The following is a 21616-nucleotide window of genomic DNA, read 5'->3' as shown; positions in this document are numbered from 1 at the left end:
CTTTACCAGCTGAGTTGGCGATTCAGCGGCTTAGCAAATTGGCACATGCCACAACTAAAATGGTGCTTGGTGCTGAAACGTTACATGGAAATGGGAAAGTGTCCTGGAAAGGAGGAGGAAAAACTAGCTTTACTTCTTCCTTTGCTGCTGCAGGGTGTATGGTACAGGCCTGAGTCTTGACTTAACTACAATTTGTGGCTTTTTTGTAAAACATCTGGAGGGTGAAGTTTGTCCTCTCCTGTTCTGTTGATGCTCTGACTCCAAATATTTTTGTAGCACTCTTAGCCCTTAATTAAAGGATTTGGGGGTGGTTGAATCTAATAGATCATTCCTCCAAATGGTCAGTTAAATAGATGTAACCAGTTCTAGGACTATAAAATCACATCCTCACCCCTTGTTTCCACTCCAATGGTACTTGCGGTGATAGAAACCTGCCAGACTTCCAGTTAGCAATTGTCTTCCAGGGTAGACAGCAAGGTCTGAATTTGTAACAGTGAGGGGGAGGGCAATTCAAATAATATGAAGGTTTTCTTAAGTTGTGAAGAAGCAGAGGGGCCCAAACAGCCCGTTCCTCTCTGTTACCTTTAGCACCCAAAGCACATTTCATCAGCCTGCTATCTAAAACATGATGGAACTAGCTGAATCTGGGAGCTCTGTGCAGGGTGTTCTGAAAGCAAGCTTAAATTGAGGTGCTATAATACTTCCTGCATCTCTTGGCTGGCCACCTGTTCCTGGCTCTAATGATCAAATTGATGCACCTTTAAATTTGTGTATGAATCTTGTTATAAGACTTAAAACTCTCATCTTCATGGAGACACTAATCTCTGCAGAACTAAGGGAAGTTGTTGCCAAAACAAAACTACCTGAAATCAGTTGCATCCCAGTCCTCATGTACAATATTTATGGAAGTGGGGGGTCAAAGTCTTTTTGGAAAGACTTGTATAATTGGCTCTCCATATTTCCATACAGCTTGGCCTATAAACTTCAATCTCATCCTAGAGCAGAGCCCACTGCCTCTGACTTGAAAGGTGGTGGCTGTAGAATTACATATGAACTCTACTTTTCATGTAGAGACTGGAACCATATTTTGCAGTGGTGCAGTTAAGTGCTAATTAGGATTTGAATGGTGGGATGGGCAGTGTGCTCAATGCTGTGACCACACTGAAGGTGTATTCCCTGCTTTACAATTTAGCTGTGTCGTGTAGACATAGCCTTTTAGTAACATGGCTGTGTTGCTACAGCTGTGCCACAAAGTCATGCTGCATAGCGGCTGTTTGTTTGACTCTTGTGCTGACAAACTTCCACTGCCCCCCAGCGAGCGGCATTTGCGTTGTTGGCAGGAGAGTGCTCCTGCTGACAACACGCTGTTCACACTGGTGCTTGTTGTGGCAAAACTTTTGTCTTTCGGGGGCGGGGACGGGACATCTGAGAGACAAGCTTGTCGTTCAATTGCCAGTGTAGACATAGCCTCAGAAAGGCAAAAAAAACCTCTGAAAAGGGCAGGCGAAAAGATACAAGCAGAATGGTGGGAAGCACATATCGGGTTAGTTACCAGACTTAAATCTCTTAATTTTTTTTATTTTTTTTATTTGGAGCTGGGGTTGGAGAAGGACTTGTTTGAGTAAGCAGTGGGGGAAATGGCTCAATGGATGGGAAGTGTGAGGCTGAGCAGCTGAAGGGGGTGCTTTTGTGGTATGAGAAGGGTGGCAGGAAGAAGAAACTGACTTCTGTACTCCATACTTATTGTACCTTATGGTAAATGGTACAGGTAGTTTGTGTTATCCAAATGAAGGATGCTCACAAATGAGCTGAAGACTCTAAACTGAAATTTTAAGGAAAAGTCATGACCAAAAGGACTGCAGGTTGGAAAGATGGGGAAGTGTCCTAGTATGGGGCAGAGTTAGTTATCTGACTTCTATACCCCCAAACATCTGCATTTTAAATAGAACCTTAACTTTGGATCTCCCAGTCTTCCAAAGTCCAATTTAATAATTAAACTACCCCATTTTTTTAAAAAGTGAGCTCTAAAAGTACAACTGGGGTTGTGCCTTAATTTACATGCTGATAACTTGCAAAGACCCTTGATGTTCAGTTTTTTCAGCTTGTTTTTGATTTAAAGTCTTGTCTGTGTTTGCAGACTCTACAGTGACCAGAAAACTAGTAAATTGACATCCTAAGACTAGAAACCGAGCAATGGTGGAAGGTGCTTCTAATTACTTGATCTTTTAGAGATGTAGTTACAAAAACTTACTGGTGGTTGAATATTGAAAGAAACAATGTCTCTAAGCTTCAACTCCCCTGACTTTAAAAGTGCAAGACCTTAACAAACATCTATGGTGCTGGTGTGTGCTTCTGTCCCTGCCCCAAGACCCACAACAAAATCTAGGAAGAACAGACTTTGTTCCTGATAAACAAGCCGGGAAAACTTGAAAACAGCTTTTTATTTTATAGATACAAGGCAGAAACCAGGCTTCTGAAAACCCTTTACAGGTACCTTAAAGGACTCTTCAAAAGGCTACTGATTATGTCTGTTTAAACTTAACTCCAAGTTCAAAAGCTTCTTCCTATGTGTTTAGAGTGGGGGAAGACTTGTGGTTCTTTTGCATCCCTTCAGCTAAAGCATACAGTTAAATATGACCATGACACATCAGATTCAAATCTTGAGACATTTTCAAGGTATTAAGAATTTCTGGTTGTGCACTGTCTTTATCAATTTTAGATTACTGGCAAGACCAGATTAATCTTGACTTCTGACTTTGACTTGTGTTTCAGGTGAGGGCTGTGTCTGTGGATCTAAATATTGATCCTTCCCTCCAAATTGACATCCCAGATGCCCTGAGTGAAAAAGACAAAGTAAAGTTCACTGTACATACTAAGGTAAGTTCATGGTGAAAGGGGAAAGTGGTTAATGTACACACATGCAGTCTTAAAATCCACTTGAATGAGGCAAGTAGGACCCTTATACTGTTGTCAAATGGGTCTACACCATTAACTCCTAGATCTTAGGCTTTCGTTTAAAAAAAAAAAACAAAAAAAACCCCAAACTGCAGGGCTTAAACATAACAGCCATACTGGATCAGACCAAATAGGATACTGTGCTGGATGGACTATCTTTCAGTGGTGGCCAGTGCCAGGTGCTTCAGAGTGAACAAACAGAACAAGGCAATTGCGTGATCCATGCCCTGTTGTCCACTCCCAGCTTCTGGCAGTTAGACTTAGGGGCAGTCAGAGCATGGGGCTGCATCCCTGACCATCTTGGTGAATAGCCATTGATGGACCTATCCTCTATGAACTTATCTAAGTCTTTTTTGGACCTGGTTATACTTTTGGCCTTCACAACATCCCCTGGAAACTAGTTCTCCAGGTTGACTGTGCATTATGTGAAGGAGCACTTCCTTTTGTTTGTTTTTTAAATGTGCTGCCTATTAATTTCATTAGGTGACCTCTTACGTGAAGGGGTAAATAACACTTATTTACTTTCTCCACACCAGTCATGATTTTGTAGACCTCTATCCTGTCTCCCCTTAGTCATCTCTTTTCCGAACTGAAAAGTCCCAGTTTTATTACTCTTTCCTTGTATGGAGGCTTTTCTATATCCTTAATCATTTTTATTGCCCTTCTCTGTACCTCTTCCAATTCTAATACATCTCTTTGGAAATCGGGCAACCAGAACTGCATGCAGTATTTGGGCATGCCATGGGTTTATACAGTGGCATTATAATTTTTCTGATCATTATCTGTCCCTTTCCTTATGGTTCCTATCATTCTGTTAGTTCTTTTGACTGCTGCCGCACGCTGAGCAGATATTTGTAGAGAACTATCTACAATGACTCCAAGGTCCTTTTCTGAGTGGAAACAGATAATTTAGACCCCATCATTGTGTATGTATAGTTGGGATTATGTTCTCCAATGTGCATTACTTTGCATTTATTAACATTGAATTTCTTCAATTTTGTTGCCTAGTTACAGGTTTGAGATTCCTTTAACTCTTTGCAGTCTGCTGTGGACTTAACTATCTTGAGTAGTTGTCATCTGTAAATTTTTGCCATCGCATTGTTTCCTACTGTTTTCAGATCATTTATGAATACTGTAAATAACATTGGTCCCAGTACAGATCCATGGGGATCCAGCTATTTACCCATCTCTGTACTGAAATCTGACCATTTATTCCTACCCATTGTTTCCTATCTTTCAACCTGTTACTGATCCATGAGAAGACCTTCCCCTCTTATTCCATAACTGCTTACTTTGCTTAAGAGTCTTTGGTTTGGAACCTTGTCAAAGGCTTTCTGAAAGTCCAAGTACATTGCATCTACTGGATCCCCCTTGTCCACATGTTTGGTTACTCTCCTCTCCTCTCCTTCTCCCCCCCCTGGAATTCTAGTAGATTGGTGGGGCATTTCCCTTTACAAAAGCCATGTTGACTCTCTCAAGTTGTGTTCATGTGTGTCTGATTCTTCTTTACTATTCAACCAGTTTGCCTGGTACTGAAATTTATGCTTACTGGCTGTAACTGCCAGGATTGCCTCTGGAGCCTTTATATTTAAAAAAAAAAAAAAGTGTGTGACTATCCTCCAGTCATCTGTTGCAGAAGCTTATTTAATCAATAGGTTATATACCACAGTTGTTAGTTCTATAATTTCATATTTGAGTTTCTTCAGAACTTTTGGGTGAATCCCATCTGGTCCTGGTGACTTATTACTGTTTAATTTATCCAAAACCATCTCTAGTGACACCTGAATCTTAGATGGTTCCTCACATTTGTCATGTAAAAAGAATGGCTCAGGTGTGGGAATCTCCCTCACATCCTCTGCAGAGACAAGTGAGTCAAAATTCACTTAACTTCTTTACAGTGGCCTTATTTTCCTTTAGCACCTCGATTGTCCAGTGGGCCCACTGATTGTTTGGCAGGCTTCCTGCTTCTGATGTACTTAAATTTTTTTGCTGGGTTTTTTTAATGTGCCTCTTTTGCTAATTGCTCTTCAAATTCTCTTTTGTCCTGCCTATTTATACTTTTTACACCTTAGGAAGGGGAAGAGAACTGTCGAAATGGAAACCAAGTAACTGATGCAGGGTGGTGGTGGTTGTGGTCTTCTGTCTTCAGACAGATCAATACTGCCACTCTTAGCTTTGCTAAGCAGTAGTGGATGGAAATTAACCTCCCCATGCCTCTGTTTTTTATCTGTAAAATGGGGATAATAGCTGCCTCATTTTTGTAAAGTTTTCAATCTCTGCTGAAAGCACTATGTAAGAACTAGGTATCATTAATTCTGGTCCTCTAAAGTGGTATGGGACACTCGAATATCCTGTTCCTACAATGATCCTGTCACTGCTAAGGGGGAGATACAAAGAAGGCTCACCTTAACTGAGTGCTAGCCAACACTAGAAAAGGCAATTAGGTGTGGCGTTTACTAGTCAAAAGGGCTTGCTATGGAAACTAATGAACAAAACTGCTTCTAAAAGCACTAGCTTTTGAAACACTAGGACTTCTGAATCTCTTGTCTTCCAGACTACACTGCCAACTTTTCAAAGCCCAGAGTTTTCAGTTACGAGGCAGCATGAAGACTTTGTGTGGCTACATGATACACTTGCTGAAACTGAAGAGTATGCAGGATTTATTGTAAGTGGTTTTTGTTTAGGATTGAATTTTATAATGGGAAAATCTAATGTGGTGCACCTAAAAGGAAATTAGTAAGGCTGCTAACCCTGCTGAAGTAAATACCGCTAGCATTTTCTGTCTTGGATCTTAACTATGCAGATTCAATGTGGTTGTAACATAGCTTTGCTTTTATCTTCCCTGAACTGTCTGAAAACATGGGGCCATACCCTGCCCTCCACTCTTGTAAGCTCACAATATGGGAATCCTGCAGGTACTGCAGAGTGTATTTGTCCCATGTTGGTATCATTCCTTACCCTGTAGAAACCCTTCTAGAGAGCCATTGGTTGCCCTGCTTCGAGGACTTTTGAGAACGTGACACCGCAGTGTAGAGTCCGAGGGTAGCAGCTGGTGGAGAACCTCCATTAGTACAGCTTCTCCAGGAGTCCTGCAGATGATGGGGTAAACGGGCCAAGAGGCAATACAGAAATACAGGCCCATGTCTCCCCATCCTGTGACACAGGATTTGTGAGCACTCTGGATGAGCCCCATTGCATCCACAAACTGCACTACACACAACCTGGGTAAAAAGAGCAGCAGTACATTAGTTTACAAGGTAGCTATGGAGACTCCAGGAACTTTCACTCAAGAGTGATAGGCACTTGCAACTAATACAGTCTATTTTATATTGACTAGATACCTCCAGCACCTTCAAAGCCTGACTTTGATGGTCCCAGAGAGAAGATGCAGAAACTTGGGGAAGGAGAAGTCTCTATGACAAAAGAGGAATTTGCAAAAATGAAGCAAGAACTAGAAGCGTAAGTATGTGTAGTTGTGTATATAAACCAAAGTCAGTTCTGCATCTTGATGGAGGATCTACTTTCATAGTAACACCTCAAGCCAGAACCTTATTTTAAATAGGGTTGGTGCAATTTCACCGTAACGCCTTTAATCCATGTCTCTGTGTTTCTAGAAAGTCTTGGACTTGGTTAGATAAACCATATAAATGCATAACAACCTTAGTACCTTTCCCAGCCCTGAAGAAGAGCTCTGTGTAACTCGAAAGCTTGTCTCTCACCAACAGAAAATGGTCCAATAAAAAGATTATACCACCCAGCTTGTGTGTCTAACCTTCATAAAACGTCTTTTGGCCATCACTGTGTGAATTCTAAAATATACTGGAAACGGCCAGGTGGAGACAGGAATGCTTGTTCAGAAGCACTAGGCCAAAACATGAAGCATTAAATAAAATTATTTTTGTCAGAGCAACACTTTATGCAGTGAAGTAGACAGTAAAGACTACACATTGTCTTCGGTGCTTAACTTTGAGATTTGATTCCCCTCCTTGGTCTTCCAGTGAATACCTTGCTGTCTTTAAGAAGACCGTGTCATCACATGAAGTTTTCCTTCAGCGACTTTCTTCTCATCCTGTGCTCAACAAAGATCGCAACTTCCAAGTTTTCCTAGAGTATGACCAGGATGTAAGGAATCTTCCTCCATTTCCTCTGCACTTCTGGGACAGGATGTTAAGAATGCAGTCAGTTCCTATGAACTCATTTAGAATTTGCTGTAGTTGTAACACAAGTGATCATTTAAACACACAATCCTACATAGTGTTTATACTGTTATCCATGTAGGATTGCTCAACCAACTTCTCAAGAATAGCATAGGGCCAAAATCCATTTCACTCAAAGCTTTTTTTGTCAGTATTCATTACAGAAATCTCATTGCCTCAAAATATAAGCTGTGACATACAAACCAGGCTTGATTGACTTAAACACTGACTTTAAATCAGGACTTAAATCAGCAAATGGGAAACATTGATTTAAATCTTGTTTTGCGTGTGTATCTTTCAGTTATCTTCCAAAAGAGGCTGATTCTTATGGGTGGTATAATTTGGTACTACTTTTTGCTAGTTGGGAGGATGCACTAGATCATGATTTGTGTCAAACTACATTTAGATGGAAATTTGGAATTTGATTTAAAATGCATAAACAGCATTTAAAAAAGCTTTAAATAAAAGCCTTAAATGTTCTGAATATGTAAGAAGTAAGCAAGTCTTAAATTTAAGAACATTTTGATAAACTTATTCAAGCAAGCATTCCCTGTAGTTAAGGAATTGACTTGACTTTCTGGTTGTCATGTCCTTAAAGATTTTAGAACTTGTAGATCTTGTTCCCATACTCAGGTGTGGTTTTTTTATAGATTGGGAGGTGGAGGAACAAGCTTTCAACCCCCACTTGTATTCTACACTTTGAATAAACTAGTAATTGAATCAAACTGGTTGAATACACAAAAATGAAGAAAATAATCTCTTGCACCTGTAGGAGAGGCTACTGTTAAGCTGGTTTAGCCCTTTAACAAACTTTGATTCCAGGTGCTTAGCCAGTGACTTCCTTTGAGACTTCAGCAGCAAACATACTTCTCAAATATTCTTGGTTTTAAGCATTACAGTAATTACAGGTCTTAACATAGGTTATCATAATTCAGAACTAATTTTAAATAGGATTATTTTTAAAGAAAAATGTACTTTAAATTTAAAAAAATATTTTTATCTACCCTGATAAAATTCAGCTTCAGAAAAGCCTGTGCACCTCAAACCCTATGTCTTTCTCCAGCTGTAGGGGCTCCTGTGTAACATGCCCATTACACAGCATCTCTGCTTTGTATATTCCCTCTTTATTTGGAGGAATTTAAATACAAGCTATTGAAGTAAGGTGCATTTTGAATGCACCTGCAGCTATGGAAAAGACTGTTATAACACCTGGTTCATAAACGAATTCAGCACAAAGACCAATTTAACTCCCATGTTTCTAGCAATAGTCTCCATTACAAGAAGACCTCTCTGGTGCTACAACTTGAAAACAGAAATTCTAGAGGAAACTTGCAATTCAATCACTTTAAAATATACTTAGAACTTAGTGCAGTACAAACATCACTTCGTATGGTGCAGTGACCACAGCAATACAATATTGAACTTGAAGCTTGTCAATGAACTACTTATTACTCCCCTAAAACAATCTCTTATCGTGTTTGTGTTTTAGCTAAGCGTTCGGAGAAAAAATACAAAAGAAATGTTTGGTGGCTTTTTAAAAAGTATGGTGAAGAGTGCTGATGAAGTCCTCTTCTCTGGTGTGAAGGTAAGATTTGCTCCCCTTCCAACAACCATCTGATACCTTTTCACTCTTGCTTTCTACTATGTAGGATTGCTTTATTCCTGGTGCTAGGAGAAACCTACTTTGTCAAGAGTATACTCAATAACTTACCTACCTCGTATTTGCTATCCAGTCTGAAGGATCAGTTAAGCCAATCCGTTGCAGAGTTGAGAGCCCTTGATTGTGTCTGAATAGGTAAAACCTGCCTGCATAGAGGAAGTACGTGACTGGCAAGGTGGGGATGAAAGCAACAAATCCCTGGGCTCCAAGGATATAAATACTGCAACTGGGCATCTAAGGAGTCAGGGTTTTTGTTTTTCCCCCTCAAAATATCTAAAGTTTTCAGTACACAGTGAAGAGTCACCTAGTAATACCCTGCTAAAGAAACTGCTCTGAGTAGTTAACTCTTGGGCAGAAATGTGGTGGTGGTCTGCTGAAACTTCTGCATATCTAATAGTACTGGAATACCTCCAATCAGCTCCAGAAACCAGTACACCCCACTGAAGGGCTGTTGGAAATCGTTTCAGCAAAACATACAAGACAGCCTGTTGTGGTACCAGGGACTGTGCACTGTTATGAACTCCTTTCCTCTCTGATTCAACCCATTCATGCTGTAGGAAGTGCTAGTACTTTGAGAAGGGTAATCTCCTCTTTCCCCAGATTTAGGAACACCAGCAAGTATTACACTGTAACTCAACTCAGTCTCTCTAGTTACAGCCCAGTATCTAAACTCCAGAGAAAGCTAGTAGAGAATTTTCCAAGGGCTGCCTTCAATTTGCCATAAACTACTACCAGTATGCCAGATAATCTCATCACCAGTCTGGTCTCAGACCAGGAACAAATGATGTTGGTGGCACTGGTTTTCCTCCTCCTTTTGGCCTTGTCCAAAGGCCATTCGGCAGCACTCAAATTGCTGGACTTCTCCACAACATTAAATATAGACTGCCATGGAATCATAATATCCCACCTCAAACACAGCAAGGGTTAGTGGGATATTGGGATAGCTTCACTGATTCTCCTGTGTGTGCAGCCAGACTTGTGGTGGTCACCTGCTCCTCTCCAAGTGCTGACTCTGAGCAGTTGCATCTCTCACACACACACACACACACACACACACAGAGATAATAAATAGTGGCCTACAATGGCAGCAAGATGGAGGGCACCAGTTGGATCCTCTTTATATCACAAGCACGTAGCACCTCCCAGCTATCCAGGGATTTGGCTGAGATTTGAACCAGCATAAAGAACTGCCAGCTGAAGATGTGTCCTGGGAAGGACACCGTGGTGCTGTTTAGCAAGTTCTTTGGAAGTGCTCCCCTCTTGCTCACTGTAATAAGCTCCACTGAAGGGATCTGCTCTGCTCTTTCTGATTAAGATGATCTGAAATCTGTTCTCCTGGACTCACTGCTTCTGACTAAACAAAGTTGACCTGGTCTTCCATGGGTAAATTAGTTTCCAGTCTTTGTTTGCAAAACTCTACATGGGGATGATGGCTGGTACCTGAAGGACAGCCTTGCCCTGCCACGCCACAACACAACCTCTCATGATAGCTGCATTCCATTAGAACAGTGGTCACCAATCCATTGATTGCAATCAACTGGTCAATCCTGGGGACTCTCCCAGTTGATCATGAGCTCTGGCCATGGCAGTGCAGTGGGGCTGCTGCTAAGGCAGACTCCCTGCCTGCCGTGGCCCCATGCTGCTCCTAGAAGCAGCCAGCACAGGCCCTGGTGGGTGAGGTAGGGAAGCAGGGGTCTCCACATGCTGCTCCTGCCTGCAAGTGCCGCTCCTGCAGCTCCCATTGGCAAACTTTTCCCATTCCCAGCCAATGGGAGCTCTGGGGGAGGTGTCTGCAGAAAGTGGCAGGGCCAGGGGCCTTTAGCCCCTTCCAGGAGCAGCGTGAGGTAGGCAGGGAGCGACCCAAAGTGCCACCCAGGGGGAGTAGCACCCCAGCCCTGTGCCCCCTCCCAGAGCCTGCACCCCCTCCTGCACCAACACGCTCAGCCCAGAGCCCCCTCCCACACTGCAAACCCCCCAGCCCAGAGCCTGCACCCCCTCATGAACCCCAGGCCAGTGAGTGAGGGTGGGGGAGAGCAAACAATGGAGAGGGGGGTCCCTCATCACTTCTGCATAAAAAGGAAACTTCTTTTTTTAAGCAGCTTTGGCTGTTTCATTGTGTATACTATGAAGGGGAGGCTAGAAATGTGTAGCCACACTTAATGACAAGATTCACTACATAGGGGCTAAGGTTTAAAGTCTCTTACCGAATTCATTGGTAAATGAAGGAGATGCTCCTGCTCTAGCCATGCCATTGGTCTAACAGATCATATTCTCTTTTCAGGAGGTGGATGACTTCTTTGAGCAAGAGAAGATTTTTCTTGTAAACTACTACAACAGAATCAAGGATGCATGCACAAAAGCAGATAAGATGACAAGATCCCATAAAAGTGAACTTTATTTATACAAACCTTTTCTAGGTAATCTCCGTGTATGTCACTAGAGACAAAACTGAAAGCATTGTCCTTGTTCCTGCAGATGTTGCAGATGACTATATCCACACTTCAGCTTGCTTGAACAGCCTGGCTTTAGAAGAGCCCACAGTCACTAAAAAGTAAGCAAACCCACTAATTCCGTGAATACCTGATCTTGGACTTCTGCGTGCAGCACTCTAATTGTAATTGTTACACAATAAACTGAATCCTGGCTTTGTCTGAGGTCCCCTCCTTGGTAATTAATATCTCTAGTGTTTTTATTTCTGTTTTTTTAATGGTGCTATCAATATGGCACACTTAACTTTTTTTTTTTTTTTAGCTGCATATCCAGTTCCACTTAATGTTTTTAAATAGAATCCTAGTTGAATCCAGCAGATTTGGACTCTTGGTGCATAGGATGTCTTACCAAGTTTTAGTCTTCTAGAATCATAGAACTGGAAGGGACTTCGAGAGGTCATCTAGGCCAGTCCCCTGCACTCAAGGCAGGACTAAGTATTATCTAGACCATCCCCGATAGGTGTTTGTCCAACCTGCTCTTAAAAATCCCCAATGATGGCGATTCTACCACCTCCCTAGGCAATCTATTCCAGTGCTTAACTACTCTGACAAGAAGTTTTTTTTCCTAATGTCCAACCTACACCACCCTTGCTGCAATTTAAGCCCATTGCTTCTTGTCCTATCCTTGGATGTTAAGAACAATTTTTCTCCCTCCTCCTTGTAACAACTTTTTATGTACTCGAAAACTGTCCCCTGTCTTCTCTTCTCCAGATTAAACAAATCCAGTTTTTTCAGTCTTCCCTCATCGGTCATGTTTTCTAGACCTTTAATCGTTTTTGTTGCTCTTTTCTGGACTTTCTCCAATTTGTCTACATCTTTCCTGAAATGCAGTGCCCAGAACTGGACACAAGACTCCAGTTGCAGCCTAATCAGCAGAGTAGAGCGGAAGAATTACTTGTGTCTTGCTTACAGTACTCCTGCTAATACATGCCAGAATGATGTTTGTGTGTGTGGTGGGTTTTTTCTTTTCAACAGTGTTGACTCATACCTTGTGATCCACTATGACCCCCAGATCCCTTTCTGCAGTACTCCTTCCTACGCAGTCATTTCCCCTTTTGTATGTATTATACAAAATGTTATAGAAGCCCTGTCTAACATAACTAAGTTTGTACCCTGTGCCTGACAAGCTTGCCTGTAAATGTGGCATGTGTCCACACATGGCCAATACTCATGGTGGCAACTCACTATGTATGTCCTTTGCCTGGAGCCTGTAGTCTGACACATGACTGTCTTCTGGTGATGTCAGAATTTTTAGTGTAGAAGGGACCCCGACTACATGTAAACAGGTTGGCCAGTCTTCCTTCTTCCTAGCTCCTGAGTACATCGCCCTAGAGTACATTGCCCTTAAGACATCTAGAGGAGCAGCCACAATGTGAGACTTCCTATATGCTGTTAAGGTGCCTGGGATAGCTATCAGTATCTTCCCAGAATACACAGATACCATTCATTGGGCGTTTGTGGGTTTGGACAAACACTGACTGACTTATAATGTCTATACCGAGGCTGTTTTCTCAATGCAAGTCAGCGATTTGTTAATTTATCAGGCCAGCTTTTACTGGGAGAGAACAGTTATGTTTACGAGGCCTGAAGGACTTGCGTAAGTAAGTGTGGCGCAATGCAAAATATCCACGTCAAAGTGGTGTCCTGTAAGCATTGTTAAACTCTTCTTTGTGGCTCTAGAGCATAAAGACAAGCCCATTGGAACAAAGCTTACAAGTTGGGTAGATTCTCATAAGTAGGTTAAAGCTAAAAGCTCCTTGCCATATTATCACACTGTCTTCATTTTCAGTCCTGATGCATTTTCTTACCTGTACTTGAATTTCCTCTTTCAAATAAGGACTTGTCTAAACCTGCACCTATACCAGTATACAAACTTGTGTAGGTTTCTGCTCTAATGGTAACTAATCTTGTGTTCTTAAGTGCTACATTACAGATTTCCATGAAGTATAAATAAAATGATTTTGTCCTTTGTGCTTTTTTCTTTTCTGTTTAGGTACTTGTTGAAAGTTGCTGAGCTCTTTGAAAAACTGAGGGTAAGAGCTTCTTTGAAGAGCTGTAAATCTAGGTTTTGTTGTCTCTTGTTACATCATTCCTATCTACTCCTTTCTTCTGTAGAAGGTAGAGAGTCGTGTGTCATCAGACGAAGACTTAAAGCTGTCTGAACTGTTAAGATACTATATGCTCAACATAGAAGCAGCAAAGGTGAGCCACTTCTGCTAAAGCTTGTCCTGTATTATTCACTGAGCTTAGTAACTTAATTATTAACTTGCTATTTAGCACATGAGCTTGTGCATACATTTTTCCAAAAAAAACCCACAACAAGGAATACAGCCTGAGTCTCTCTCCCATGTCCCCACCCTTGTGCCTGGAAAAATAGACATGCTGTGCATGTTTTCTGGGCTTTAATCCAGAGGAATGGAGTAGGGAAGTTCAGAGCAAAGTGAGGGGACCCTTGACAAGCCGCCACTCCTCCCTCCAAAACCAAGGGGCTGCTAGCTGACAGCTTACATAGTTTAGCAATTGCAGTCAGATGGGGAGACTCTCAAGAAGTCAACTCTCCCTTTTTTTTAACCACTTAATGTAAGAGAACAGATCTTCAAGGTAGGAGGTCAAGTCTACCAGCCATTTTAGTTTGTCTCCAAAAAAAAAAAATCCTTCAGGTTTCCTTTTGGATTGTGTTTTGCAACATTTTTTTTTAAATCTTAGTTTGTAAGATGATCAGACCATAAGCAGCTGTACCAACTTGAGTCTTGTTTTTTGCCTTTAATTGCAACAATCTCAGGTTGGATATTCAGTGTGCTTTCATGACAAAAGGCTGTTACAATCTTCCCCTAAGCTTTTGACTGACACATGGTGGGACTGGATGACAGGATGGATCATTCAATTGCCATCCATTCCCTTGGAAGCATTTGGCATTGGCCACTGTCAGACAGGATACTGGGCTCGACGGACCATTAGTCTGACTCAGTATGACTGTTTTTATGCTCTAAGTCCCCTGAGGGTATGTCTACACAGCAAAGAAAAACCTCTGTCTGGCCTGTGCTAGCTGACTCAGGCATGCAGGGCTCAGGCTGCAGGGCTCTTTCATTGCTGTGTAGATTTCCAGGCTTGGGCTGGAGCCCAAGCTTTAGGACCCTTTGTGATGGGAGGGTCCTAGAACTTGACTTCCAGACTTGGGCTGGAAACCTACACAGCAATAAAAGAGCCCTGTGAGCCTGAATTGGCTGGCCTGTGCCAGCCATGGGTTTCTTTGCTGTGTAGACCTACCATGAGCTGTCACCACTTCCATAAAGCTCTAGAGTGGGACTTTCAGAAGTGCTTAAGTGTAGTCCTAATCCTGCTCCCATTCAAGTAATGGTAAACCCACAGAGTTCAATGGGGAGAGACTAACTCAGCACTGAGTTCTTTCAAAAACCACACCCTTCATGTTTAAGATTAAAAATGGCACCTGCCTCCTACCACTTCTCATTGCTTTGTCATGGATTTGGTGTAGAGTTCAGATTCCATTAGATCAGGTTTATGGTGGGACCTTCCATGTACCTTCGAGAGCAAACTTTATTGCTGGTCAGTGTTCCATTCTGATCATACAGGTGATTTTATGAAAGAGGGTGCCACACTGGGCTGGAGAAGATAGAAACCCTAGTATAGCTGGTGGTTTGCGTCAGGCTTGTACCATGGTGTGTGTGGAGTATAATGAATGTTACTCCATTGGCTCATTCAGAGAAGTGCAATTCAAACACTCTAGCCACTCAGTGGCCTCAGTATCCTTTGTAGTTTTACAGGGCATTGTTGTTGCCTTATAACAATTCTGTTGTACAAAATAGTGTTCTGTTCTGTAAAGTATTTCTAGATTAGTTTAAATACAGTGCTAGTGTATCTCTAGGTGCTTAAGGAGTGACATTAATGGCTTCAGAAAGTCCTGCCTAATCCTCCTTGAGCAGAATTCTATCCAAGATATGGATGCTTGTAAGGAAGGAAAGGCAACCCCAAGGTTCTTAAGATGTGGATAAAATTGGTTAGGATGAAGGAGAGAGGGACAGTAGCTTAACATTTTAAAATAAGTGTAAAGTGACTCTCCTGGAGCATCTATTGTAGGCATCCATAAATAGCTGCTCTTGAACTGCAAAGCTACTTTCAGTCTTTTATGTGCTTTGAAGAAAAAGAGGTAGGATAAGTGCTCTGCTGGCTTATAAGTACAGTTTGTGTGAGGCTTATTGCTTGCCTTACTCTGTAACCAAAGCACAGAATCCAGAACCAATTTCTCTAGATGCTGTTGATATAAATAAGAGTAACATCTGACTACTCTTTTTTTATTTATTTATTTTTTTAAAGGATCTCCTATACAGACGTACCCGGAGTCTTGCAGACTATGAAAATTCAAACAAAGCCCTGGACAAAGCTAGATTGAAAAGTAAAGATGTCAGACTGGCAGAAGCACATCAGCAAGACTGCTGTCAGAAGTTTGAGAAGCTTTCAGAGTCTGCAAAGGAAGGTGCAAACATCATTACCACGCACTAAATTCCATTGATCCTCTGCATCCTTCCAAGGCCTCTTAGAGGGAATTTCTCCATAGTAACTCCACAGAGCACTGTGGTCCACAGCTCACTCAGAAGTCCCATTTCTCCTAACTCTTCTCTCTAGACTAACAGGCTTTCTGAGTAAGATAGTCAAGTGAACTAGTTTTACATCACATGGACAAGTCTCAGCATCCCGAAATATTCCTTTTTAATAATTGGTGACCTCAATTAAATGTTCAGTCATCAGTATTACAATGATCTGCTGAGTTTGAAGAACACCAGAAGAAAGAACGGGCCTATTCTTATGCTGCTTTTATGGTCCTGTTTTCCTTTTGGGTTGAAGCTTTTTGTTCTTGCTATCTCCCTCCCCCAAGGGTAACTTTGGAACTAAATCCCTTCAGCTATGCGAAGTCAAGATGCCCGAATGGGTGTAGATCAGTGGTCCATTTAGAGCATTATTTGAGTCATAGCCGTCTGGTGTGAGAGGTATCTAATGGAAAACAAGGTGAAACTTTTCTGATCCGAGTCCAAGCACGCTAGTAAAACATGCAAGAGGAAAGTGGTCTTGGTCCCAACAATCCCTGCTCCCAAGGCTGCTCTTCTGGCTAGGAGGGGCATTCTAGGGCAGAGCTTACAGGTCAGCTATACCCTCACAGGACCGTCGGTATACCTTTTGCACAAGGGCAGGAGTGATCTGGGAATGCACATGCTGTTGGCCAGAATGTAAATGTACATGACTGCAGCTTCTCTTGTGGCCAAATAATACAGTCAGAGAACTGCACATGCCACCTCAGGAGTACAGGACTGAAATGTCACATCTGGAGTGACTCTTCTGAAGAGTCTGACAGAAAAAAGCCTTGACTTTCATAAAAATCAGTTAAGGATCTCTAAGCACTTTGCAAAGTACTAACTTTGCATAAAAGTTCCTGTAGTACTGCAGCATGAATGACTAAAACTCTGGCTACTCTAATAACCTACTGCACATTGCATTCAACCACTGCTATTTAGGAGTATGTACATAAGTCTAGAGTAGTGTGCTTTTCTTAAAGCAGAAACCAGTTGACTCCCCTTTCTGCTGGACTATCTAGAGTATCTAGTCAATGTCTCTCTAACTTAATCCTTTCATTTATTTCCCCAATCTTTTGTGTATGCTAGGGATTCTGCAAAGATGTTAGGTTCCTACTCCAGACAGCTTAATCTAGGGCTAAGCACGCAAGGGATGAGGGAAGGGATGCAAATACGTAAGCAGATGAGGTGAACGAAGCGCTGTCTAGTGGGTGCTGTGTTTGGGGGGGCCCCATGCTTTGTGGTGGGTTCTCTTGTGCTTTTAGAATGTCTAGCAGTCCAGCAATGGGTAGTCCCTCTTGCCTGACCTACCTCCATGCAGAGAGGAGGTGTGACCCATTGTCTGCCAGCCATTCCAAGTACCTTCCTAGATCAAGTAAGCGACACTTTCCCTCTGCTGATTCCTTACATGTGGAGTCAGCCCCACGTTAAGCAGGGTTTAAATGGGGGTAGTTCCCTTTTTCCTGTGGTACAATCCTAGAGTCAGTCTCCCTGGGCTGTTGTACAGGTGCCACTCTATTGCTTTTATACTCTCCTTCTAGGAGGAAACGAGGCTGTAGGGCTATTCCTTGGGTCTACTCTCCAGAACTTCAATTCCCTGGGCACACTATCCTTCAGAGGAGGAGCTGGGCAGGGGTATCAAACTTGTTCTGAGTGCTGAATGCTGCTTGTAGTCTGAATCACACTAGGATGGCTTGACTTGCAACCATAAGAAAGTAAACTTGGCCAATAAAAACCCTGAGTTTGGCAGACTGATACCGTGTGCAGTGAGGGTGGGGAGTACAGGGCAGGTCCTTATGTTCCCTGCTTCTCCAGAATTTAATTTGCATATATTCCCACCCTCCTGTGTTTGTAGAACTGATCAGCTTCAAGCGGAAGAGAATAGCAGCCTTTCGTAAAAATCTAATTGAAATGGCTGAGCTGGAAATCAAGCATGCAAAGGTAAGCGCGCTCTTTCCCTAATGTAGAAAGTGCATGGCTGTAATGCCACGTCTGGGACCACGTAAACTGCCAAACCTTTTCCCTGATGAAATTTTTTTACTCTGGTTGCACATTAGAGGATTGTTCTTTCCTTTGAAAAGCTAAAATTACATTTTTAAACCTTTTGAAAAATTCAGTTTGAGTCAAGTCCTAAAACTAGGAAAAGCCAGATTGGTTTGGCCCCTGTGTGTATGTTAGTCTTTAATTACATGATTGAAAAAGTTAGTATGCAACAGGCCTCTGCCTTATTCTGTGTGCAGGATGGAGGATGCTCAGGTATTGAATACCCAGTGCGGATAATGAGGCTGCTTGAAGGACCCCTGCCTCATTTGCTGGAGTAATTGAAAGGTGTAGAGAATGCTACAGGAAGAAGATAGGACCCGGTTCTCCTGGGTCTCTTCCACAGACTCTGTGCTGCTGCACAATCACTTAAATTCAGAGGTGGCCACTGTGTTCCTCGTCTTCTGAGAGCCCAACTTGAGACACCTCAGCACTCCAAATAGTCCATGGGAGCTGCAAATGCTCAGTACCTCTGAATAATCAGACTGCGGGTATCTCATGTAGGGCATTAATCATTCAGGCACCCACAGTTAGTGGACACTTGCAAATCCTGGCCTTGAATCTCCCTGCCCCTCCATTCCCCAGCTGTAAAATGGGGATGGTACCTCCTCTCACAAGTTGCACAGAAGATCTTGGAAATACTTGTTTTATAGTGAGCACTGAATGAGATGGGCCCTGTGGGTGGAGGAGGATAGTATGTGATCTCATAATTAAGGACTATATATGCACACTTCAAGGGGCAGAATTAACATTGCACAAGCAACCTTACTTTTGGTACTTCCTAACTTGATTGCTTGTCTGTGCAACTTTGGCATCCTTCTAGTGGTCTTTGTAGTGATGATACTAAATGTAGCTTTCAGACAGAGTACAGAAAATTCAGCTTTTCCATTTCTGAGAACATCAAAACTGCTAAGTTCACTTGTTTCTGGAGTGAGAATTGATTTGGTGCCTGTTTTTGATCCTATGCTTCTCACTCAGAATTAACTGTCTTCCCTTCCAGAACAGTGTCTCTCTCCTGCAAAGCTGCATTGACTTGTTCAAGAACAACTAAAGCGCCTTAATGTGAAAACAGCATCAGTTGCACTCAACAGCCATGGGAAAATTTATATTTAGCTTGACTTCATTAGGTTAAAATATATAAATACACCGTTTCAAACATTTTGTTTGACTAATACTTAACCATGTTGATGCCAATGTATTGGCTTCCAGGGTAGAAATGAAATCTGAATTGCATATGAATTACTTGGATGTAGCTAATTTCTTGTTGAGAGTTAATATCTCAAGGTAAGCAAAAAGTACAAGTACTAGATTCCAGAATGTTGACCAGTTTTCTAATGATAAAAAGGGGCAATTCTTTCCAAGAGTGACACGTGAATGAAATCAAGGTGGTATTGCAATCTGTCTCTAGCCTAAACCATGTCAAAGAAGTTCATATTTGGGAGGGTCTTATGTACATTCTTAAGCAATTTTATAAGGTAAAATACATTCCACTTCATAGATTTCTACTACAGTGTATTTTGGATTTCTATAACTACATTCAGTATTTGTACACTCAGCAAAAATAAAGATGTCTAATACTGTGAAGTGTGTTTCTATAAACTAAATGGCCTTGTATAATAGACCATTTGTATATGGGATTTAAACCCCCAAGTAGTTTAGGGGAAAATTGTTTTCATATCATGAAAAGCTGTTATACACTGAATATCATTCTAACCTGAGATTGTTGCAATTAGAAGGCAACAACAAGACTGAAATTGGTACAGCTGCTTATGGTCTGATTACCTTCTTACAAACTAAGATTTTTAAAAAATGTTGCACAATGCAATCCAATAGGAAACCTGAAGGGTTTTTTTGAGACTCTTGAACTAAAATGGCTGGTAGACTTGACCTCCTGCCTTGAAGATCTGCTTTCTTGCTATACTTTGCATCCTAGCACTTTCCTTTCCTCTAACAGGTAGCTGAGCTCAGGTTGGCTGTCATAAAGAAATACAACATCTTGGTAGGTTTCAGAGTAGCAGCCATGTTAGTCTGTATCCGCAAAAAGAAAAGGAGTACTTGTGGCACCGTAGAGACTAACAAATTTATTTGAGCATAAGCTTTTGTGAGCTACGCTTATGCTCAAATTTGTTAGCCTCTAAGGTGCCACAAGTATTCCTTAACATCTTGGTATGCTCAGGATGGCAGGTGGACTGGGTATTGTTAATGCAAGCATAGGCGAGCTGATCTCTCTGGTGGGACAGCCTTCTGTAAACAGCTGAATTTCATTATTTCACCGTATACTTTGTGCTTGTGTAGTGCTTTTCATCAGAGTGCTCAAAGTGCTCTTTACAAAAGAGCAATATCACTGTCCCCATTTTACAGATGGGGAAACTAAGGCATGGAGCTATGATACGCCTTCCCATCTCTGCCACTTGCCTGTTGGAGGACAGTGGGCAAGAGAACCCAGGTCTCAAGAGTTCCAATCCAGTAGCTTTAAATTAATCAGTCACCACATGACCTAAGCAGGATCATTTTAGCTGGGCAGTAAAAGTGTGGCCCTGTCTAAAAAGCAGTTTGGTAACCATATAACTAGCCACACTCCTCCTCCGCCTGCTCAGTTGCTACATCCTGTTCTTGTGTCCCTGCCTCCGTCCAGCATTAGTCCTTTCACCTTTCCAAGATGGGTGGAATCTAACCCAACAGGCAGTCCAATGGATCTGCTCTGTTGCTTGTCCTATAGCAGGACTGTGGCCTTCTTCCAGGTGCTGCCTTAAGACAGGGTTCTGCCCTGAAGAGTTTGCAGCCTGACAGGATGGGTTAAGTAGGTGTAGCACTGCTGGGAGCGGGGTATAGGAAAGGATAAGCCAAGTCCTAAAATGGGCAAAGTATACATCTGTGTACACCTTCTTTTTAAAGAAGGAAAATAGACTTGCCTGGTTGGTGCTGGCTTATGAATGTAGAGGGTAGACTTGCCTGGTTGGTGCTGGCTTATGAATGTAGAGGCTGAGTAGTCTCTCAAAGCCTGCTTTACACTTCTTATAAACTCAGGGTTTCATTACACACCTGTCATCAGTAAAACACTAAGGCGTATCCACTACACTTCCTGTAGCCACAGTTCATCTAGCTGCAGATGTTTTGCCACCTGTTTCATTGGCTAGTGTCTGGCCCTGGTAAGAGCTGAAGTTGCTTGCTTCTGACCTTGTCCAAGAGGTTTCCTGGGAAGAGGGCCAATAGCACTACCCCCAGTGTATCTCTGCTTTACAGTAGTGGTTTGGTCTAAACCTTTCTCCAGCCCTCTCCTGCGTGGGTTCCTGCTGTGGGTTTAAGAAAACACTACACTGGCCTCTTTGCTTACCCAGGAAAGAGGTGGGATAATCTTTAGCAAGAACTAATACTTAAAACTGTAGGTCTAAGTGAATCAGTGGTGTCAGTAATTGTCTAGATCTGGTGGGTTTTATCCAGTTGGTTCATGTCAAAATAGTAAACACCGTTGCAGTTGCATCACCATGGTGATGAGCATTTCTCTCAGGCTCTGGCGTGAGTACAGTTTGGTTACAGGATCCTGTCTGTTTCTTCTGCCCAGATCACTGATCAGCCTAAACCATATAGGGTCTCTGTCCTCAGCTTCTTCCTATGGTAAAAGCTACAGCTGTCCAATGCTCTTTCCCATCAGTTAGATTTGGGATGGGGTTTTCTGTCTCAAGTTTGGGTCTA

General features: G+C 42.2%; 1 protein-coding gene across 1 annotated transcript in view; it reads left to right on the top strand.

Annotated features, from left to right (window-relative positions):
• The window catches only part of SNX5 (sorting nexin 5), a 37894-nt gene extending 18387 nt beyond the window's left edge, over positions 1–19507 (top strand). Inside the window, exons 2-13 of the mRNA XM_084623411.1 lie at positions 2773–2877; positions 5510–5620; positions 6293–6414; positions 6954–7077; positions 8641–8736; positions 11093–11198; positions 11287–11362; positions 13294–13333; positions 13416–13502; positions 15633–15792; positions 17739–17824; positions 18924–19507. Of these exons, the coding sequence (XP_084479537.1) occupies positions 2773–2877; positions 5510–5620; positions 6293–6414; positions 6954–7077; positions 8641–8736; positions 11093–11198; positions 11287–11362; positions 13294–13333; positions 13416–13502; positions 15633–15792; positions 17739–17824; positions 18924–18974 (1164 nt within the window). The 3' untranslated portion in view covers positions 18975–19507. The remainder of the gene's footprint in view (positions 1–2772; positions 2878–5509; positions 5621–6292; positions 6415–6953; positions 7078–8640; positions 8737–11092; positions 11199–11286; positions 11363–13293; positions 13334–13415; positions 13503–15632; positions 15793–17738; positions 17825–18923) is intronic.
• Positions 19508–21616: the final 2109 nt, after the last annotated feature.

Source organism: Lepidochelys olivacea, assembly GCF_965140295.1.
Source record: "Lepidochelys olivacea isolate rLepOli2 genome assembly, chromosome: 3".
NCBI lineage: Eukaryota > Metazoa > Chordata > Testudines > Cheloniidae > Lepidochelys > Lepidochelys olivacea.
The sequence above is the reverse complement of the archived record's forward strand: the minus strand, read 5'-3'. Positions and strand labels throughout refer to the sequence as shown.